The sequence below is a fragment of the Leptidea sinapis genome, chromosome 21 (genome assembly GCF_905404315.1).
Source record: "Leptidea sinapis chromosome 21, ilLepSina1.1, whole genome shotgun sequence".
NCBI classification, from domain to species: Eukaryota; Metazoa; Arthropoda; class Insecta; order Lepidoptera; family Pieridae; genus Leptidea; species Leptidea sinapis.
This window is the reverse complement of record NC_066285.1, coordinates 3,355,248-3,374,551: the sequence shown is the minus strand read 5'-3', so window position 1 is coordinate 3,374,551 and position 19,304 is coordinate 3,355,248. Positions and strand designations below refer to the sequence as shown.

General features: G+C 34.7%; 1 protein-coding gene across 3 annotated transcripts in view; it reads right to left on the bottom strand.

The window, feature by feature from the left end:
* LOC126970515 (ecdysone 20-monooxygenase) overlaps positions 1 to 19,304 on the bottom strand; it is a 79,925-nt gene that overhangs the window by 43,109 nt on the left and 17,512 nt on the right. The window contains exons 2-4 of one of the 3 annotated variants that reach the window (XM_050816470.1): positions 8,778 to 8,988; positions 8,254 to 8,449; positions 1,590 to 1,780 (exon numbers count right to left, since the gene is read on the bottom strand). In XM_050816470.1, coding sequence (XP_050672427.1) covers positions 1,590 to 1,780; positions 8,254 to 8,449; positions 8,778 to 8,988 — 598 coding nt within the window. The remainder of the gene's footprint in view (positions 1 to 1,589; positions 1,781 to 8,253; positions 8,450 to 8,777; positions 8,989 to 19,304) is intronic. The other 2 variants (XM_050816471.1, XM_050816472.1) reach the window with 2 other exon arrangements.

Below are 19,304 nucleotides of genomic sequence, written 5' to 3'. Positions count from 1 at the left end.
ATAATATTTCCATAGATTAAAAATATTAAACACTTAGATAAATAGACAAAAACTTGAAAGGAAGCAATAAAGAATTCAAGTTATCGCCAAAACAATAAAATGTTTAAGTTATGTCGCCACATCATTTAGATAAGTATTTGGAGTCAACGATCATTATATTTTATCTTAAACGAACAAAATATTAGGGATATGAAATCTCTTAATTGGTATACATACACGGACGTCTTATCTGCAAGTTTAGTGTCCGGGCTCTAAATGTAAACATACATATTAAAAAGATGATGTACCTCTAAAAATATTTTCTTATACTTATTTTTCTTATTAGGGTAAGTGATTTGATGTTCGGCCTCTAAATGTTAACATAATATTTAGATAATAATATTTTGTAAGACTTATTCTTTCTATTGATCGTCACCGCTCATTATCTCTCCATCGATAAGAACACAGTTACAAAAATACTGCATAAATAATTTCTCTTTAATTTTGAAGTGAAAATACTTATCTACGCTACGTTATGTATCTATGCGATACTCTACTGCGATTTTAAAAAAGTCGCCATGCAAAACAAAGAAACAATATCCATTTCATTAATATTTAAATGTTGGTACATAGTGTTACAGCTTGTATGAATTTACTGAACCCTTTGCCGTTCTTTTTTTAAATAAAATATCAACAAAAGCGCTTGAGGGCCAATTTAGAGTTGAGTCACAGATGTTGTTTAGTTATTAATGATATTATAATATTATGGACACGTTATATCCTCACCGAAACAAACAACCGAAAAAAGTATTTAAAAAGTCAAGCAGTTAGTGTTTGACATCTGCGCATAAGTGTAAACAAGCGTCGCTTAATATCAAAATACGTCCCAATTCGAATACTTTCGAGTCAAATAAGAATACCAATATTATACCACTGTTCAACAAAGAGCAAATAATACCAACATTGTATAGTCAATGTATTTTATAGATGTTATTACTTGCATATGAATAGGGGGCGATATCGTGTGCTTGGTGCTTAACGCAAGACTATTAAGTTATTTATCAATTGATCTAGGAGTGGTCAGCACGCTAAGCAGGAGATATCCTATGATTGAAAGCACTTGTCACCACCGGACTATAGCAGGGAGTTTTAAAGCTCTGCTATACACAAGCTTCATTGATTTCTTTTATATTTTCTTTAAGTGAGTATTCTCGGGAATCGTTCAGAATACGAGCAGCTGAAATCAACCCACATCACATTGACTTCTGGCATTCCAAAACCGCGCGTTTCGTGTAAATTACTTGCATCGTTGTGCCGCTTTATGGAATCATCTATATTCCGATATATTCCCGAACAATTACGTCTACTTGCAAAAGTAAAAAAATATGCATAGATTGAGCGCTACAAACTCAAAAAGGTTTCAAAATACGTACAAGCTCTACAGTGGAATCCATCGGGAAGACCTGGGGTTTGATCAGGAGATATCTCTTCACTATCAGCTCAGGGCCGATTCGGAGATTCACAATGTTTGTCCTCTGCTGCAGCTGTGAGATTTGGGGAAGTGTTACAGGAACTAAGGGGAAACCAATTGTTAGATAGGATATACTTACATTCCAAGCCCATTTTGTTAGTAAGGTGATCAAAGCCGGAAACAGTTCCATCGTGCTCCCTGCTTCCCTTGATAAGATTCAGGAAATCGTCACAAATACTGTTCAATTGAGGTATAAACCTCAGTACAGTTTGTGGACTCGTCAAATCGCAGGTCAAATGACGTCGTAAATGTTGCCATTTCTCCCCTTGCCTGCAACAACATTGATTTGAACTTATTGTTTCGTCTATCGGAGAAGGGGCCACAATGTAACACTAAGGTTGACATCTATAGAGCGAAATTAGACTTTTGTCAGACTTAGCAAAACATAGCTGAGTGTAAAATTAGCAATCATGCTATCAATGATTACTTTGATTTCGTTTTTATAGTCATTTGACGGCTAAAATTATACTGAGCTTAAGTTCAGACAGCGCAGTTCAAAAGTAGAGTTCGCGTTTTATAATACTCAGCTAAGTCTTACCTTAGTAAAGTTTAAGTGAGCATGCTATTATTAAGTATTAAACATGAGTGCAGCGTATTCAAAATGTCAGTTAATTATTTTAAGTTGTTACAAGTTACTTTGGTTTTTGGTTTCCAATATCCAGTAATTCATATTATTATCACTATTACTATTAACATGGCAATTAAAGTTCCCTAAGTCGTATCTGTTCAGTTTAGTCTGTTTACTGCAGCCTGCTGACTCCTCAAAGTGCTGTTGCGGGTCAAACAAACTCTTGCAGAACGCGCGGTTCTAGAATGCCAGGGTGCCTACTCCTAAAATCGATATTCGATATATGGTGGCATTAGTCGTGTCGAATCTTACTCTTAGTTATTCAATGTCAAAACGATGATTGAACGAACGAAACATTTTGACAAATAATCAAACGTCACTTTTACGATAATCTCAACAACACTTTCTAGGCTGCCGTTGCAATTATCGTTTCAAGTTGTATAGATATATTAGCCATACAATATACATACTTAATAAATATTATTAAAATAAGTACATGTGATGTACTATTTAACAGGATCTTTTTACTACCAAGTAATTTGAGTCATTTTGTTGATCGTTTATGCGTAGAAAGTAATGTAAATAGCCGCCTGAGAAATAGGAAGTCGACGAGAAGGGTTGAGTTACTTTTCTTTTACATTTTATTATCCGCATGTTTGGTATTATTTATTCAATTTTAAATGGTCATATTATATTTACTACATAATTTTTGTATATTTACATTTTGTGTAAATGATGTAAATTGGTGGTGCAGAGTCTGGCATGGTCCTTAGCGCCTCAACTATGTTTTGACACTTAACAGCGATATAGCACAGATAATATTCAGTTTTTCAAGGCTTGCGCATAATTTATTCACTCTAACATCGTAAGAAAATCAAAATATTAGTCTATGGTTACGATGTTGTTACGATAAACGATGTGGTATACGAACATTTGTTAGAGTAGGGTAGGTGCGATATATTAGGAGTATTATCGCATCGTTCCGAATATATCGTTGTCGATTTTGCGAGTAGACTTCCAGACGTCAACATGGTGCGGATTGAATTTGCGTTTTGACGTTATGTCCGGGTAATTCGGCTGGTGGTATTCGACTAAACCCATACGTGAAAAAATCCCTGAGCACTCTCCGTCAGGTGTGTGAATCCGTGATCTAAGTGTGTTTTTTACCGACTTGTAGCTTCTTACTTACTTAAAGTGATTATGAAAAATTGTTCGAAGATATTATGAAAACAAAATATTATCATGTCGGAATGCCAGAGCTGACTAATTATTTGAGTAATTTCGAGAAAATAAATGATTTTTATATTATTGCATTTACAACGGATGCGCTGGGTGCGATTTGATTGATCGATGTTAAGACTTTTTAATATTCTCCGGAATTCGCACCGGTCCTTACCCGTCTTTTCCAGCTTTCCTACTCATCCGGCGTAGTCCCGAAATTATGGAAGGCGGCTTTAGTGCATCGCGATCACTAAGAAAGGTGTACATTTTCTCCAAAATAATACACAGGACTTTCTCAGGACACGACCCGGTTTTTATTCAATCGTAATGATTTAATTCTCAATTACGACTCACCAAAAATGGTCTTCATATTTTATTTTTCAAACCACAGTAAAATATCTTAGATAATTTATATGTCTACGAGATCACAGCAATAATAATGTATTCCAAACTTTATAGTCTTGTTTGAATCTATTTATATGTAGCATTTCCGCTTGCCGAAATTGTTATTGGTACCAATGGAATGTAAAAACACGTGTAACTTATAACAATGAAGTTGAATTGTTAACGAACAATGAAATATACTTTTGACCGGCTGCGATGAATACAATCTAAATGGGTATTATTATTATTAGCTTTTAAAAACGAAATATTCAGCGAACTTTGTTAAGTTTGTAATAGTTTGTAAGCTGTTGATTTTAATGATTTTATACTGGAAGTATACTCATTTCAAATAAAAAAAAAATTAATCAGTCCAAACTGACGAGCAGCAAATAACATCATTATTCAATTATATACATATTGTCAATAAATATCCTTTAAGTAAGAATAAAGTTATTGACGTGTGGACATGGTACGATGCTAGCTGTGTGTGTGTGTGTGTGTGTGTGTGTGTGTGCGTGTGTGTGTGTGAAGAACATTCCCTAGCTTTGGTTACTTTGGTAGTAACCAAAGCTAGGGAATGTTCTTACTTTGGTAGTAACCAAAGCTAGGGAATGTTCTTCACACACACACACGCACACACACACACACACAACGAGTACGTTGGTCTTGTTATGTCGGCAAGACCTAAGGCCTAGGTACCTTAAAGCTGTTACCTTCTTCTTGATAAACCAAGCAAAAGGCACGGCCTTTAAAGCATATTATTAGAGTGTAAAATAAAAACCTTAATCATATTGATGTCATGTACATTTTTATTTAACGGTAAATGTGCCAAACACACTCGCACTTTTGTGCTATAAGGGAAATATTCTGTTTTATTGTTAATATTTTAATATTATTTGGAAGTTTATTATAAAATATAACATAGTCCACTTTAAAATATTTAGCAATTTTACGGAGCCTAGCAGATACGATTGCGAGTTTATGTTTGTTTCGAGTATTGACATTATGTACATCACTATTCTTTTTAAATTGGCTAATAATATGTTTATGAGCGTACAGGGGATACCGTATATGTACTAGCAGTGTACTGTCATAGTATTAATTTCACTGTACTTTTCTTTCGATTAATTCCTTGAACGCATTTCATAGAATATAGACTACTCGAATTGCCCTTTTCTGCAGCACAATTATTTTGTTAATATCAGCGGTCCTACCCTACAATGATTTTTATAAAACAGACACATCATTATCATTGTGGGCACACGGCAGGAAGTATTTAAGCAATAAGTTACACGCGATTTTATGTGTTAGGTACGCCGTTTGAATCATTCACTGAACTTTGGGGTTCTTAGAAGTCTCAGCACTTTGTGACTTGAATAAAGTTCTAAACTTAGATCAAGGATTGGTCTCCGCTGCTAGAAAAATAGCTTTTTTATTTTGGCAACTATTAGATACTTGTCTGCGTGGCATCTTGACACTCAATGGCATCTTTAAAATTTTATAAGATACGCTTCGTGTTATTTTACAATGAAATTAATAAAATACCAAAATACATACTGATGATATGCGATCCCGGTATCTTTCTTAATTCTTGTAGTATTATTTTTACAATTTTTTACCACGCAATCCGGCAGTAAAGTTTCAATTATTAGCAAAATTTAGCAGAACATGTGGCACGTCAACGTCACACATTTGTTCGAGACTAGCTCGAGTACGCCCATTTGGGCGTAGTAATAATTGCTGCACTTTGAGTCTCGCCTGCGGCATCTAGTTGGAGCGCAGCGGGGACCAATCCTTAATCTAAGGTTCTCAGTCTGGATAAATATTTTTCAACAACTTGCTCATAATGTGAATCTTATTACATTTCTTTAAGGCTCATAAATCATAATCTCAAATATTAAAACACTGCCGATTGTGTTTTAATGTTAAGTTAAAAGTATTTAATCGAAAAAATCTTAGTTTAAATATTTATTATGCAGCTTTACACAACAAAAAATACGTAATATTATATCAATATACAGTAGAGACTATCTTATCCGGATCTCAATTATTATATTATGGATTCGCGTTTATCCGGTTTGCCAACCACGTGTTTAACGGCCGTTTTCAACAACCTATCTATCCTTAGTTTAACTTACTAGAGGTAGACAAATCTATCGTTTTACGCTTACTTACAATACAATAATCTATCGACATAAAGCATGTCTCTACCTATTCTGTGTATACAGATAACGCATGAGTTGAATGCAGAGTTCAGGAATGCGATAGTGCTGTGATCTAATAATAATTGATGACCATAATCATGAGTGTGTCGATAAATATCAATCAATGCTTTAAGTTTACAATTTTAGACTCCGTCAAAATGATGAAAGCATATTTTGAAGTGAAACTTCTATAGAATCGATGCAACGGAAACAACAACAGGTAAGAGACACAAATACAAAAATGTATAGGATGAAGCCGGCAAAGAATGAGACAGAAATATGCATACTATTGAATTTAAAAGTTCTTTGTCATCGTTGTGATTTGAAAAAGTCGATGAAACGAAAAAGCGACAATAAAAAGAGCAGTCAAATCAGTTCATAATATTTAACATGGGAGATAATGAGAAAGGAAGCATAATACAATGTTGTTGTACCAGGCGATCATAGTTAAATAAGAGATTGTCTTAAGAATGGCGCGAGTATATCTTAATATATTCTGACTCCAAGCGTACGACGTATTACTACATAGACACCAGGAGAACATATTTTTATTATAAAATAGCCACTAAAATACAAGTAAGGAGTTTCCAAGGCTTTAGTTTGAGTTTAGTTTTCATACACAATGAGTAGATTGACAACACAATTTCCAAGAGCTAATACAGATGAGAATATTTTGCAAGGTTGAGTTACACGCCACAGTCAGACCACAATTATAGTGAACACAAAACAGGTCGAAAGTCTAAAGAATAACAGACTGCGTAAACAAGTAATGGCGAATGTAAGAATCCAGAAAGTATGTCAGGACCATCAGGACCTTGGCAGAAGCGATACGTAATGATTGCTTACAGCTCTGGGAGACAGGCGTGAGGATATATAAACAAAAATAGCTTTAACATACATGTTAAGAATTGTAGTTAAGAACAGAGATTATTATGTAATATATATGTGTATCTACGTTTAACTTATAACCAAGCATAATACAATGTTTTGGTACCAGGCGATCATAGTTAAAGAAGAGATTGTCTTAAGTATGGCGCGAGTATACCTTAATAAATTCTGACGACGTATTACTACATAGACACCAGGAGAACATATTATTATATATATTAGTGGTGGTAGGAATGTCTTTCATAGCGGTTGAAATCATGTGGCATCCTAGCAACACGTACCAGGAATTCATATGCAGTTTAGAGGTTCATGCACCATGCAGGTTTCACTTCTGACATGTGTACTTTGTACGGACGCAATGTCTTAATTTTACATCTCAAATTTTTGTTCGGCCTTTCTGCAACACACATGTCTATAGCATTTTTAGCCATTTCTCGTGATTGGCGATGAATAAAAACTCGCTTTTTTAACGGAACCTGATTGACTATGATCAGTCATTATTAAAATGAAAAAATAAGACGGGATCGTAGCTTCAGTATTAACACGATAACACTGTAAATGTACGATAACTGTCAACGATGGTAGAGCAACTACACTGTTGGCGCGCGAGGCGAGGCATGCGGGGGGAGATGCTTCCTCTCTTTACCTCAGGCCCCGACTCCATTCGACTCGCGCGATATCTGTAGTTATGTTTGAGGTAGATTTTTCAAAATGTACATTTATAATGTTAATTAGTTTATGTTTAATTGCGTTAGATTTGTTAATCTAGCCTTTCTTAAGATGTGTTTAAACAGAACGTACAACGGCTTCACATAATCCACCAAAGTTTGGTGCTTAAGGGGAAATGGAGTGCCCGTTTGTATTTTTGAGTGTAAGTGCTTCGGCAATGTCGTGAGTAAATTTTGATTTGAAATTGTTAAACATGTCTCGTAATAATTTTTCAGCACCAACAAAATTTGTGCCATTGTCACTGTACAGATCTTGGCAATGGCCTCTTCTTGATGTAAAGCGTTTAAACGAAGCCAGAAAGCCTTTTGATGTTAAGTCTGTTACAGCTTCAATATGCATAGCCCTCGTCACCATCCATATAAATGGGCATATGTATCCTTATATAGAAACTAGCTGACCCAGCAAACGTTGTATTGCCGATATTAAAATCGCGATACAAAAGTAACTGTTGATCGTAGATGGGTGAAAAAAATTTGAAGTTGTATGTATTTTTAATGCTGACTCATAATTAAACAAATTTGAAAAAAAAAATGTCAAAAAAATTAAAAAAAAAATTCGTGTGGACCACCCTTAACATTTAGGGGGATGAAAAATAGATTTTGTCCGATTCTCAGACCTACCCAATATGCACCCAAAATTTCATGAGAATCGGTCAAGCCGTCTCGGAGGAGTTCAACGTTTAACACCATGACACGAGAATTTTATATATTAGAAAATTATAATTTGAATAATTGACACTGAACACTCACTCATTGACAAGTCCGGTGGATGCGTATCTATCAGGACGACTCCGTCGGTACATCTGGACTATTTCGGTGGGAGGTCGGTAGGGTCTCCTCGCTGCTGTCCGCAACACCGCCTCCAGGGCTGCTCGGTCAGCTATCGATACGATGACTCCCCCAGGGGTCACCTCCTCGAAGATCAGCCCGTAACGCCTGAACATATCTGCGTGCAAATCTCTCTTTGTGACTACTAGGGTGAATGCTTTCTTTCTTACATGCCATTAGTGACATGTTTATCTAAGAGTATACTATAAATATATTACTTTTTGATTTTTATTCGTTTAAAAAAATCAAAAAACAAAGATATATTTCGACACTCTGAAGGAAATCAATAGCAATTGTAAAATGATATGTTTGTTATAAATTAAAAAAAAAACTAGTTCTGAACCCTCGGAAAGGCAAGCCAACTTGCAGTTCTCCGTTCTTTTTATAGTAGAGATAGAGAGAGATATTTAACAGACGTATAATCCGATAGCTGGGACTTGTTTTACCTTCATATGCTTCATGGAGCTTATTTAACTTGTATCTAATCCAGAAAAGCCATCTCGTTCCAAGAAATGGCACAGACGGCGGCCGAGGAATCTTTTTCTTCTTTTGCTCTGCAGGCCGCACCAGGATTGCGGTAGTTCCGATCACTACTACCAGTACTGCCAATATGATCGTAGGCATTCCAGACCAATCTACCAAAGGTGTTGGAGTACTCTGTAAAAGAAACAACTTAGGTTGAATAATTGTTTCCATACTCATTAATAATGCCGACATAATTTCTCTGACTAGATTTGGATATGTCGAGATGAATACGAAACATGACTAAGTAGATATCGGTGGTACTTATTTTACAGAGGAAGTTTCCCTGGCGACAGGTTATGAAAATTTTTTTTAATTTGAACATTCACAATAAAAACTCTATAGACAAGAGTTGTTAACAGTATATTTTGATACAAAAAAAACCCTAATCCAAGCCTTCAACAAGAAGGCTGCGAATGAGGCACTAGGGCTAAGTAGAGAAAACTTACGAATATTAACCAGGACATAAACGGGGCACTGCAGATTAAACAAACACCTCTCAATCTTAGGTCTCAGAGATTGCAGAGCGTGTAGGTTCTGTAATAGTGCAGATGAAACCCCGTTACACATTCTCTCTGACTCTCTGAATGTGGTCCTTTAATGCGTAAACGTAGCATCTCTTTGGGAAGTCCAATTCTTCAACCATTTGAGATACGTCAGCTCACTGCAAAATACATAATAAGATTCATGAAAAGAATCAATGGTGGTAGTGAGCTATAGTTATCAGTGGCTATCACAATAGATCACATTGGTCGCAGTGAAACAGGGCTGAACTGTACTGGATCAAAGCCGCTTTACAAACCATAACGCGCGGAAAGTATCTGGTGATTCACCTGATGCCGTGTCACTCGCCAAATTAGATTGATTTCTTGATCAATTAGAAGTAATGTGGTTATTACACTTGACTGAATTAAGTCATCTAAATTGAGAAGCAAATTTAGAAACACATTAGAAGCTTCTGATCACACTGTGAAAAACGAAAATGAAAATCATGGGTGAAAGTTAGCAAACATTACAAAGAGAATAGGTGTTTTAGAAACAGCAGACTTCAGAAATTATCTACGAATAGATTCGAGATCGTTTGACATAATATAATTAAATCTAGTGACACCGTTTATTCAAAAGCAAGATACTAAAGAGCAATATACTAAGATCTCTACTAGATACTACTACTCCTACGAGACATCAGACAGTACTAGTGCAAAAGAAAAATTGGCCGTAACACTAAGATTTCTTGCAACAGGAAATTCATATGAAGCTTTAAATTTTATTTCTTTAATATCCCAAGCCCTGCTGATAAAAACTATCTGTGAAAGTTGTTTAGGCTATTACTATTATTCGGGAACATAAAACTAGATAGATACGTCCTCCACGCACGAAGAGCCACTAGCGACTGAAATCAGTAACTAAATGCGATTAAACTTTCTCACAACACAACAAAACTCACAACACCAAAGAGTTCGTCAGTAAAACAATATTTAATTTGTGAACAACTTATATGGCGTTCGCGCGTGTATATTCCAATTGAATAACCTCAGAAAACAGTTGAAATATTGTACCTACATGACAGTATCTATTGAAAAGGCGTTTTTGGCGTAGCTTATCCGTGAGGTAATTCTTTCAATACCATATTATGTGAGTTATTATTTCAATGAAATAAATAAATAAAATTGTTTTGTAGACTTGTAGCTTTACTTGAAGATTTACGGTTCTGCTGATTCCTACAAAAAGTGTGCTACAGCAAGTGCGCAAAATCGCCCAGAAGCAAGGTAAGCGTCAAATAACATTAACTGTAAATTTTATGATTGATATAAATCAAGCGAGACTATTTTCTTGTAAAGTTTCAATATAATACATAAAAGATGTAACTAAATTGAAACTTCAAATAATGCGTTGTTTTTTAACGGGTCACTTATTAAGTTATCACCGTCGCCTGCATTAAGCTGTCATACACGAGGAAGCGGTCATATCTTAACGTCATCGAAACATCGCATCAGGAAGCTTATTCCATAGTTTGTGATACCCTTCTAGCGGGCATTCTGGTCAAAGAAGCTTCTCATTAGATGGTTCACCAGTGGGCAAATTTTTTTTTCAGATGTACGAACCCTACACTGTAAATAAAATAAAAAAAAGTGTGTGTGTACTTATGTATGCACGCAAGAAGTTATACTTCGTTGGCCTAACAAAGCAAAAAGCATTAAAATGATTTATGCCTCGTGCTACGTTTTTAGGAATAATAATTTTGTAAAAATCTTGCAAAAATGGCTTTATCAATTAATAATGAATACGGGCTGTATGCGCTTGAACCCTTTGCTTGTCCTTATAATGGACGAAGAAACTAAAAAAAAAGAACGAATGACTCAAACGTCAGAAAATTTTAGGAACCAACTTGTTTCAGGCTGTTAGTTTTGTGTTATAGTGATGGGCGCGCATCTTAAAATTTCACTCTCGTCATTTTTTCATAACGCGCCTAAAGAAGTATAACTTCAAAATACAATAATGATGTATTGATTGTGTACAGACACTATACAGAGTCCACGTGGCCGTGACGTAACTTGACTGGTCATAATAGAGGCGTTGTTTTGATGTGTCGGTCGACGGCCTCGAGATCACATCTCGTTGACGCAATGCACTTGACATTGGTTTTACGCAACAAGCGGTTATGTAACCTTAAGTGGCCGTGCATAACCTCCGCTGCAACGAAATGCTTTTCGTAACTCGAACGAGGCTGTTCACATTACTTCCTTGTCCACCGTTTCGTTTTTAGTCTAGCCTGCGCCTCGCAGCCCAAGACTGACATCTTTTGCCATGACTAAATATATTTTTAGTCTGGAGAGCTGAATTTAGGGTTATTATTATTATTGGTGCGTCGGGCAAACAAAAATTAATTAATATTATATTTATTAGTTTTGTACTGTCCGGTAAGTATTCGATTGACAGTTATTGTATATTGGCGACCATACAGCCCAGGGGCTAGTAACCCTGCCTACTGAGCTAGAGGTCCCGGGTTCGAGTCCCGGTAGGTGCAAACATTTATGTGATGAATATGGATGTTTGTTTCCGAGGCATGGATGTTAAGTATGTATGTTTAAGTAAGTATATTGTAATAAGTATATAGTTGTCTTGCAACCCATAGCACAGGCTTATGTCTAGTTTGGGGCAAGATAATTTATGTAAAAGTGTGTCAATACTATATTATACATTGTATGTTTAGTATTTGTTACTCAATAACGGCAAAACAGCTGAATCTCTGAACAGATCTCAATGAAATTTTATAGATATAGCCGGACATAGCGGAGGAAGGGATCTATTCGTTTTATAAGCGAAAATCTTATGAGCATTGTTTCATCTTATAGTTAAATTTGGCACTGACATTATTATAAGCTAGCTATAAATAACTTACATTAAGAATCTTCGTGTTGTATAAGAATATGAGTCAAATATTGAGGCTACGACGCAGAAGGTTAAATTTTTGTAGGAATCAGCAGAACCGTAAATCTTCAAGTAAAGCTACAAGTCTACAAACAATTTAATTTATTTATTTCATTGAAATAATAAGTCATTCAAAATTTGCATAATTATCATATTATCTCGTGCTAAGTTGAACCATGGCTCCACACTTTGTTAGAAAATAGTGAAATATAAAGCTCGTGTATGTCACGAACGAGTAAAAAAATAAGGACTCCGTATCATCTTACATAACAGTGAGGCACCAAAACAAGCCGGTAAACGTGTAAATACATAGCCCCACTAATACAAGCCGATCGGCCGCCATCATGAGATTTGCCATCGTCTGTGACAGATCAGTTTGCATCGCTATAAAATATTTTAAAAATGCCGTAGTGCGTTGTGAAAAAGTATAAAAACAATACTATAAATATATTTGTGGATATATGATTATTTAAGGGAGAAAAATTGTATAACTGGTATACCCCGTAACCGCACTCACACTAGCATTAAGGTGCCTCACTTGCTAATATCATGGCGCGGAGTCCTTCTTTTTTTACTAGTCCGTGGTGTATGTATGGAAATAGACAATGTAAGCATAATGCGCACAAGTGAGAGATTTGGCAAATAAAATACTTTTAAGTAGAAGAACACTAATATACATAATAACTTTGCATAAAAGAGACCTTTCCTATCCAAAAATAAAATATTTTGGTCTAATCGCTATCCAAACATGCCAAACTAATCTAAAGATTACCTAATATTTAATTAAAATGGGTCCAGACCACAGACATGGATCCAAATAGATGCCGCGAGTGTATGTACTTCGCGTGTCAAAAAGAGGACAAAAAGATGAGCAATGCTCTTCCTTGACGCCATTATTTTATTTTTTATTATGATTTATAATACATTGTCGATTTTAGTAATAAGCAATACCGACTATTGATGTACTGAAAACGTCAATTAATGATGAGGTGAGTGGCTAAACTTTAGGCTCGATGCACTGCCATTTTTAACGACATCACAGTAGGTACAAAAAAAGGGCACGCTTGGTTTTCATATAGACGGATGGATTTACGTTATCTACTTGGATGTATGTCTGTAGTCTAGACGTTTCAGGTTTTTTACACACACCCTACTACATCATAGATTTATATACATTTTGTAGATTATAAAAATATTTGAAATTGTGAATGTTCTTATTGACAATTATATCAACATAGCACGGAGATTAGAGATACAATAAATATAGTTACTAATTCTTGCTGCTCTCAAATTTAACGAAAAATAAAATAAAAATAAATTTACTATTCAGGGTTACCTTAATTTTGTTGATTAAATTATTTAAGCTGATACAATGTAACTTCTATTGCAATTTGACATTTTTTCGTTTATTGGCATAAAATAATAAACACAAACAATAATAAAGATACACAATATATTTTTATCGTAATATCGTAAGTTTTAAAGCAGTAAAAACTTTTTAAGATTAACCTTATAAATATATAATTTTAAAAGAAACAGGAAGAGAGAATATTTTAATTGCGTTGAGAAAACTTGTTTTGTCTTATAAAATCATATATTGTACATCTGAAAAATTAGTAAGGAACTTATTATTTATAGTAAACTAGTCGAGATATGCTACCGTCGGCCATTTTGATATTGAAATGACATTAAAAACCTACAAAAGCCAAACAGACCCTTATCTTTTTCTGTCAGTCAGTATGGTCACGAGTAAAATAAAAAGGCACAAAGCAGCAAAGTATTTTAAGATGCTTGTCCTAATCTGTAATATAAAAATGTAATTCTGACTGACACATACAAAGAGCACAGTCTCGCTTAGAAATATCTGAGTTTGTTTGTTGCTTCGCTAAATATTATTTTTGATATCATGTGATATGAAGACAGAGAAACATTTAATATAAGACTGTAAGTTGCGAATTTGGTACAGCATAAGATTTAGAACTAAGCGAGACGTGGATACGATTGGAATTTAACGTCAACGATTTACAAATAACAAATAGATAGCACCGCAGTGATTTCATAATAATCAACATCATCGAAGCTTTGTTGATGTTAACGGGACTCGATTTGAAAACCTGCCGCGGTGTCGATGACTTCTATGAAATTCCATCTGATTTTATCGATAGTAAAATGAAGGTACATTACATTAACACGACTTTAACTGGGATGAGGATCCAGAGAACACCGTTGACTCAGTCTAGATTGACGAAAGTAATCCCTACTAATATTGTAAATGTGAATGTAAGTTTGTTTACACATAGGCTACATTTTATCCCAGAAAAATTCATGGTTCCCGCGGTATTTGTGAAAAACTGAAATTCACGTCGACGAGCTGTAACTATACCAATAGTAGGTTTAGTTTTCTATAGCAATCTTTCTTGAAATACGATTCATAATATATGTTGGGACGGGAGCGAAAACGGGAACCGGAACTGGAATTATAGGATTTAAATAAAAGGATTCAGAGGGTCGAGGTGAATGGCAGGAGATCTCCTGGGACTCCTCTCGGTATGGGGGTACCACAAGGGTCTATTCTTGGACCCTTCCTCTTCCTAATTTATAGAAATGATCTACCTAACCTTGTAGAAAAAAAACACAAGGTGGTATTGTTTGCGGATGACACTTCACTTATATTCAAAGTGAAACGAAGCCAAGTTTTATATGACGAAGTAAACAATGCTCTATCTGACATCGTGTACTGGTTTAGCGCCAATAACTTATTGTTAAATAATCATAAAACCAAATATATTAAATTCACCGCGCCAAATGTCAAAAATGTAGATGCGAATATTTTATTAAATGGAGAGGTGGTAAAACCAGTGGAATCTGCTATATTTCTTGGCATTACTCTTGATTCCAAATTGCAGTGGGGCCCCCATATTGAAGGATTGGCGAATAGGCTTAGTTCTGCAGCATATGCGGTTAAGAAAATCAGACGGTTAACTGACATAGATACGGCGAGATTAGTATACTTTAGTTATTTTCATAGTATTATGTCCTATGGTATATTGTTATGGGGCAGTGCGGCCGATATTAATACTATCTTTGTGCTGCAGAAGAGGGCTATTCGCGCGATTTATAACCTAGGTCCTAAAGAATCATTAAGAGAAAAATTTAAAGAAATATACATTTTGACTGTTGCTTCTCAATACATTTTTGATAATGTTTTGTATGTTCATAAGCACATTGAGGAATTTTCTAGAAACTGTGACATTCATAATGTTAACACGAGGAACAAACATAAACTTGTTATGCCTACTACTCGGTTGGGTCGAGTTAGTAAGTCTTTTGTTGGGCGATGTATATGCTTCTACAATATGATCCCAGAAAATGTACAAAACAAATGTGTTACGAAATTTAAAAGAATTGTTAAAAAACGTTTGTGTGGGAAAGGTTATTATAGCATAAACGAATTTCTTAATGACACCACGGACTGGGATTAAAGCGAACACCCTCAGGCTCTTTAATTATTAATGTTAATTGTACGATATTACATTGTAATCCATATTTTATATAAAAAAAACCCGCTGAGTTTCTTGCGCCCATTCTTCTCAGGTCTGAGGCAGTCTCTTTTGAATGGGTGGTAGATTTTGACGTTCAATAAGTGATTATAAATCCTATTTTGAATAAAAATATTTGAATTTGAATTTGAATAGGACATGAGGTAATCTGCAATTCCAAACTTGATTGTTATTTTTAAAAACCCTTTATCTACGCGGACGAAGTCGCGGGCATCAGCTAGTTATATTATAAACTTGCATACACATTGCTAATAATATATCCGTTGGTCGTATTAACATTCATACACAATATAATATAATCCACCCCAGTTTTGCAATCGCTCTCCCCAAAATAAGGGGTCGCATGAAGGTCAGATAACAATCGTAAAACACGTATCCTGCCTCTTCAAGGACACTGAGAACGACGTCGATTGCCTTCGGCTCGCCGAGCCTATGGCGAGTAATTTAGATGTGTATGTATATCATCATGAATTAATTTAGGTTTTAATCGACCAACTGGCAACGTTGTAGATTGTTCTTTATTTAAATAAATCTATTTGCTTCCAATTTTGAAGATGATCAAGTTTGAGGATTTATTTACATGGACTAAATCTTTATCAGTGTTGTATTTGTGATATCCATTAACTTATCATCACATAAAATATTATGATTGTGCAAACATTTGGAAATTTTTCGCGATATATTATGAAGTATGGGTGTGTTAAAAAAATATTTATATGTTTTCTTAGTTCATTTACAAATTACATCAAAATGTGTTATGACCGTTACGATTCAAACGAATTAAAAATAAACTATAATATTATACTCGTAAAATGAAGTCTTGTTGCGTAAGACATATTATATATTGGTACGGTAGAGCCATTTTTGAATTATCTTTTATAATATGTATATCACAGCATTATCAGAATGTTTCGAGCTTAACGGAGGTGCCTAGGTCAAAAAACTCTTTATAATATTCCGGCAGATTTTTATCTGGTTTAAATATATACAAGTTTTATAATCCGTAACATAATAATTTACCCGTTTCATGTCTGATTAATGCAACCGCAAACTTGAACATCGTAAAATATCATCCGACAAATAATAACGTGTTCATTATAAAATTGTATCGAAAATTTAAAAGGAATCGCTATTTAATGGAATTGGAGCAAAAAATTGAGAGCGCGTAAGTAAATACCTACTGCTTTTGTCACCATTGCATGATGTACCTACTGGCTGCCAAATAAAATATTCTTTTTTTTTTTTTAATCTTATACTTATGTGTCAACAGCCCGGAATGAATTTCGCCACAACATTTGGTTGCATTAACAAGAAAATCCCGCAAAAAGACACCAAATGAGGGAAACCGTCCGCGTCAACATGATGAGGTCGAAGTGCGAAGATCGACATTAGAGGCATGAAAATGAGTGAATGAGATATAACTACTTTGTAGTAATAATTATAATAATCATAATCATGAATAATCATTTGTATATCTTGCTGCATTTGGTAGTTTCGAAACAACAGTAAGATAACAATTGATATTGTAAAAATTTCATCCTCTAGTTAGCTTACTACTAGGACATTGCAATGCTATGGTTTTAAATTAAATCATGAATGAAACTTTTAAATTTTATATAAAAAATATTATTTGACATTGTTAGGCATGCTGAGAAATTCATTAAAGAGTAAAAAGCTATCCAAAATTAAATACTCATTTTTTATAGAATTCTTAATCCTTTTCTATAATAGGTATATCTTTTTATTAAGGGTTGCAGAAGTGACATATCGGCCAATTTCTGTGCTATCATTAACTTCCAAAATATTTGAAAAGGTAATAAGGTTTTAAAGGTGAAAATAACATAATCACCTTTAAAAGTACCTACTTAGAGTCAATAAATTTCTTTTAAACAGTACGGGCTCAGACCTAAGTCAATTACACTGTCTGCAAGAATCGACCTAGTTACAAACATTAAAATCAAAATTGACCAAAAGCATTGCATTCGGAGTCTTATGGTCTATAAAGACTCCGAGTGCAACTTTAAAAAGGCTTTTCACACTGTCAGCCATGAAAAGTTAGTTAAGAAATAATATGAGAGTGGTGTTACTGGGAGTAGCACTCTACGTAGTAAAGTCTTACCCCTCGGACAGATACCAAGTACTAACGATAGGCCAAAATGAATGCGAACTTTTATAGTATATTACGTATATTTCTCAGGGTTCCATATTAGGACCACTTTTCTTCTTGTTTTATATAAATAGCAATTAGCATTACTGCTTTACGGCATATAAGTCTATATGCCAACGGCAGATGTTTATTCTATTTTAGTCAATCTATACAGAAAATCATCAAAGAAGCACAAACGGATCTAGAGCGTACTGACGATTAATGTTGACAAGACAAACTACTTTTTACTACTTATCTTTGCAGCCAAAAATAAAAAAGTACCGGATTTTGAGCCATTTGTAATAAATAATCAAGTCATATCCAAGAAAACAAGTAGAAAATGTCTTGGTCTCACTCTCAACAATCAACTAAAAGTGGAAGTCACATATCGAGAAGATTTGTTCGATAATGCGATCTCTAACAGGTGCGATACAAGGTTATGTTAAATGTCTTCCAATAAATGTAAGATACATAATTTACAATTCTCTAGTCAAACCACACCTAGAGTATTTGGTTGAGATCTGGGGGTCAACCGAAAAACGAATTTACAAGCCTTGCAAATTAGGCAGTAATTCAATGTACCACATAATATATACTTATAAATTATACTTTTTCCGAACTTGTAATTTCAAATGTGAAACCATATTCTGTGACTAGCGATCCGGATCTGTTTACGCTGTTTGTGCGACGATGTTTTAGTTATTGTTCTAGTGGTTTTTAACGAATTCTGACTACTCACTTTTCATATTAGGAAATCCTACTGGTTTTGGACGGGACATCACCGCGAACTTACTGCACTCACCCTGATGATCTGAAACTAGTCGGTGCCCACACCGATAAAACGTGAGTAAAGCCGTGTAAATAAATAAAGTTACAATGTCTCACGAAAGTTTTAATATCTTGAATGCATACCTTGCATGCGTAATTTTTACTTTTAGATAATTTAAGTTTTCTCAGTAATAATACTGAGACAACATAAGTTACATAAATATTCTTAAACCATAACCAAAAAGCTGAGCTTATTACGTCCAGTTTTGTGAAAGGTACAATCTGTTCATATTTGCTGCAATTATTAGATCTCGTGTAAGGCAATATATGCTCCTGTGCTTATGAAGAAATAAGTTCAAAATTTTAATTATTTATATTGTGTCTGTAATGTTCATGTGCCGTATGCGTGAGAGAAATAGAAGCCAGACTGACGCCATAACGCGTTACGTTACGAAGCGGTATACCCTCCCATAAGAACGTATCACTTGAAAAATACAAATAAAATTACAGTAAAAATACACGATAAATGTCCTCACATTTGTCAC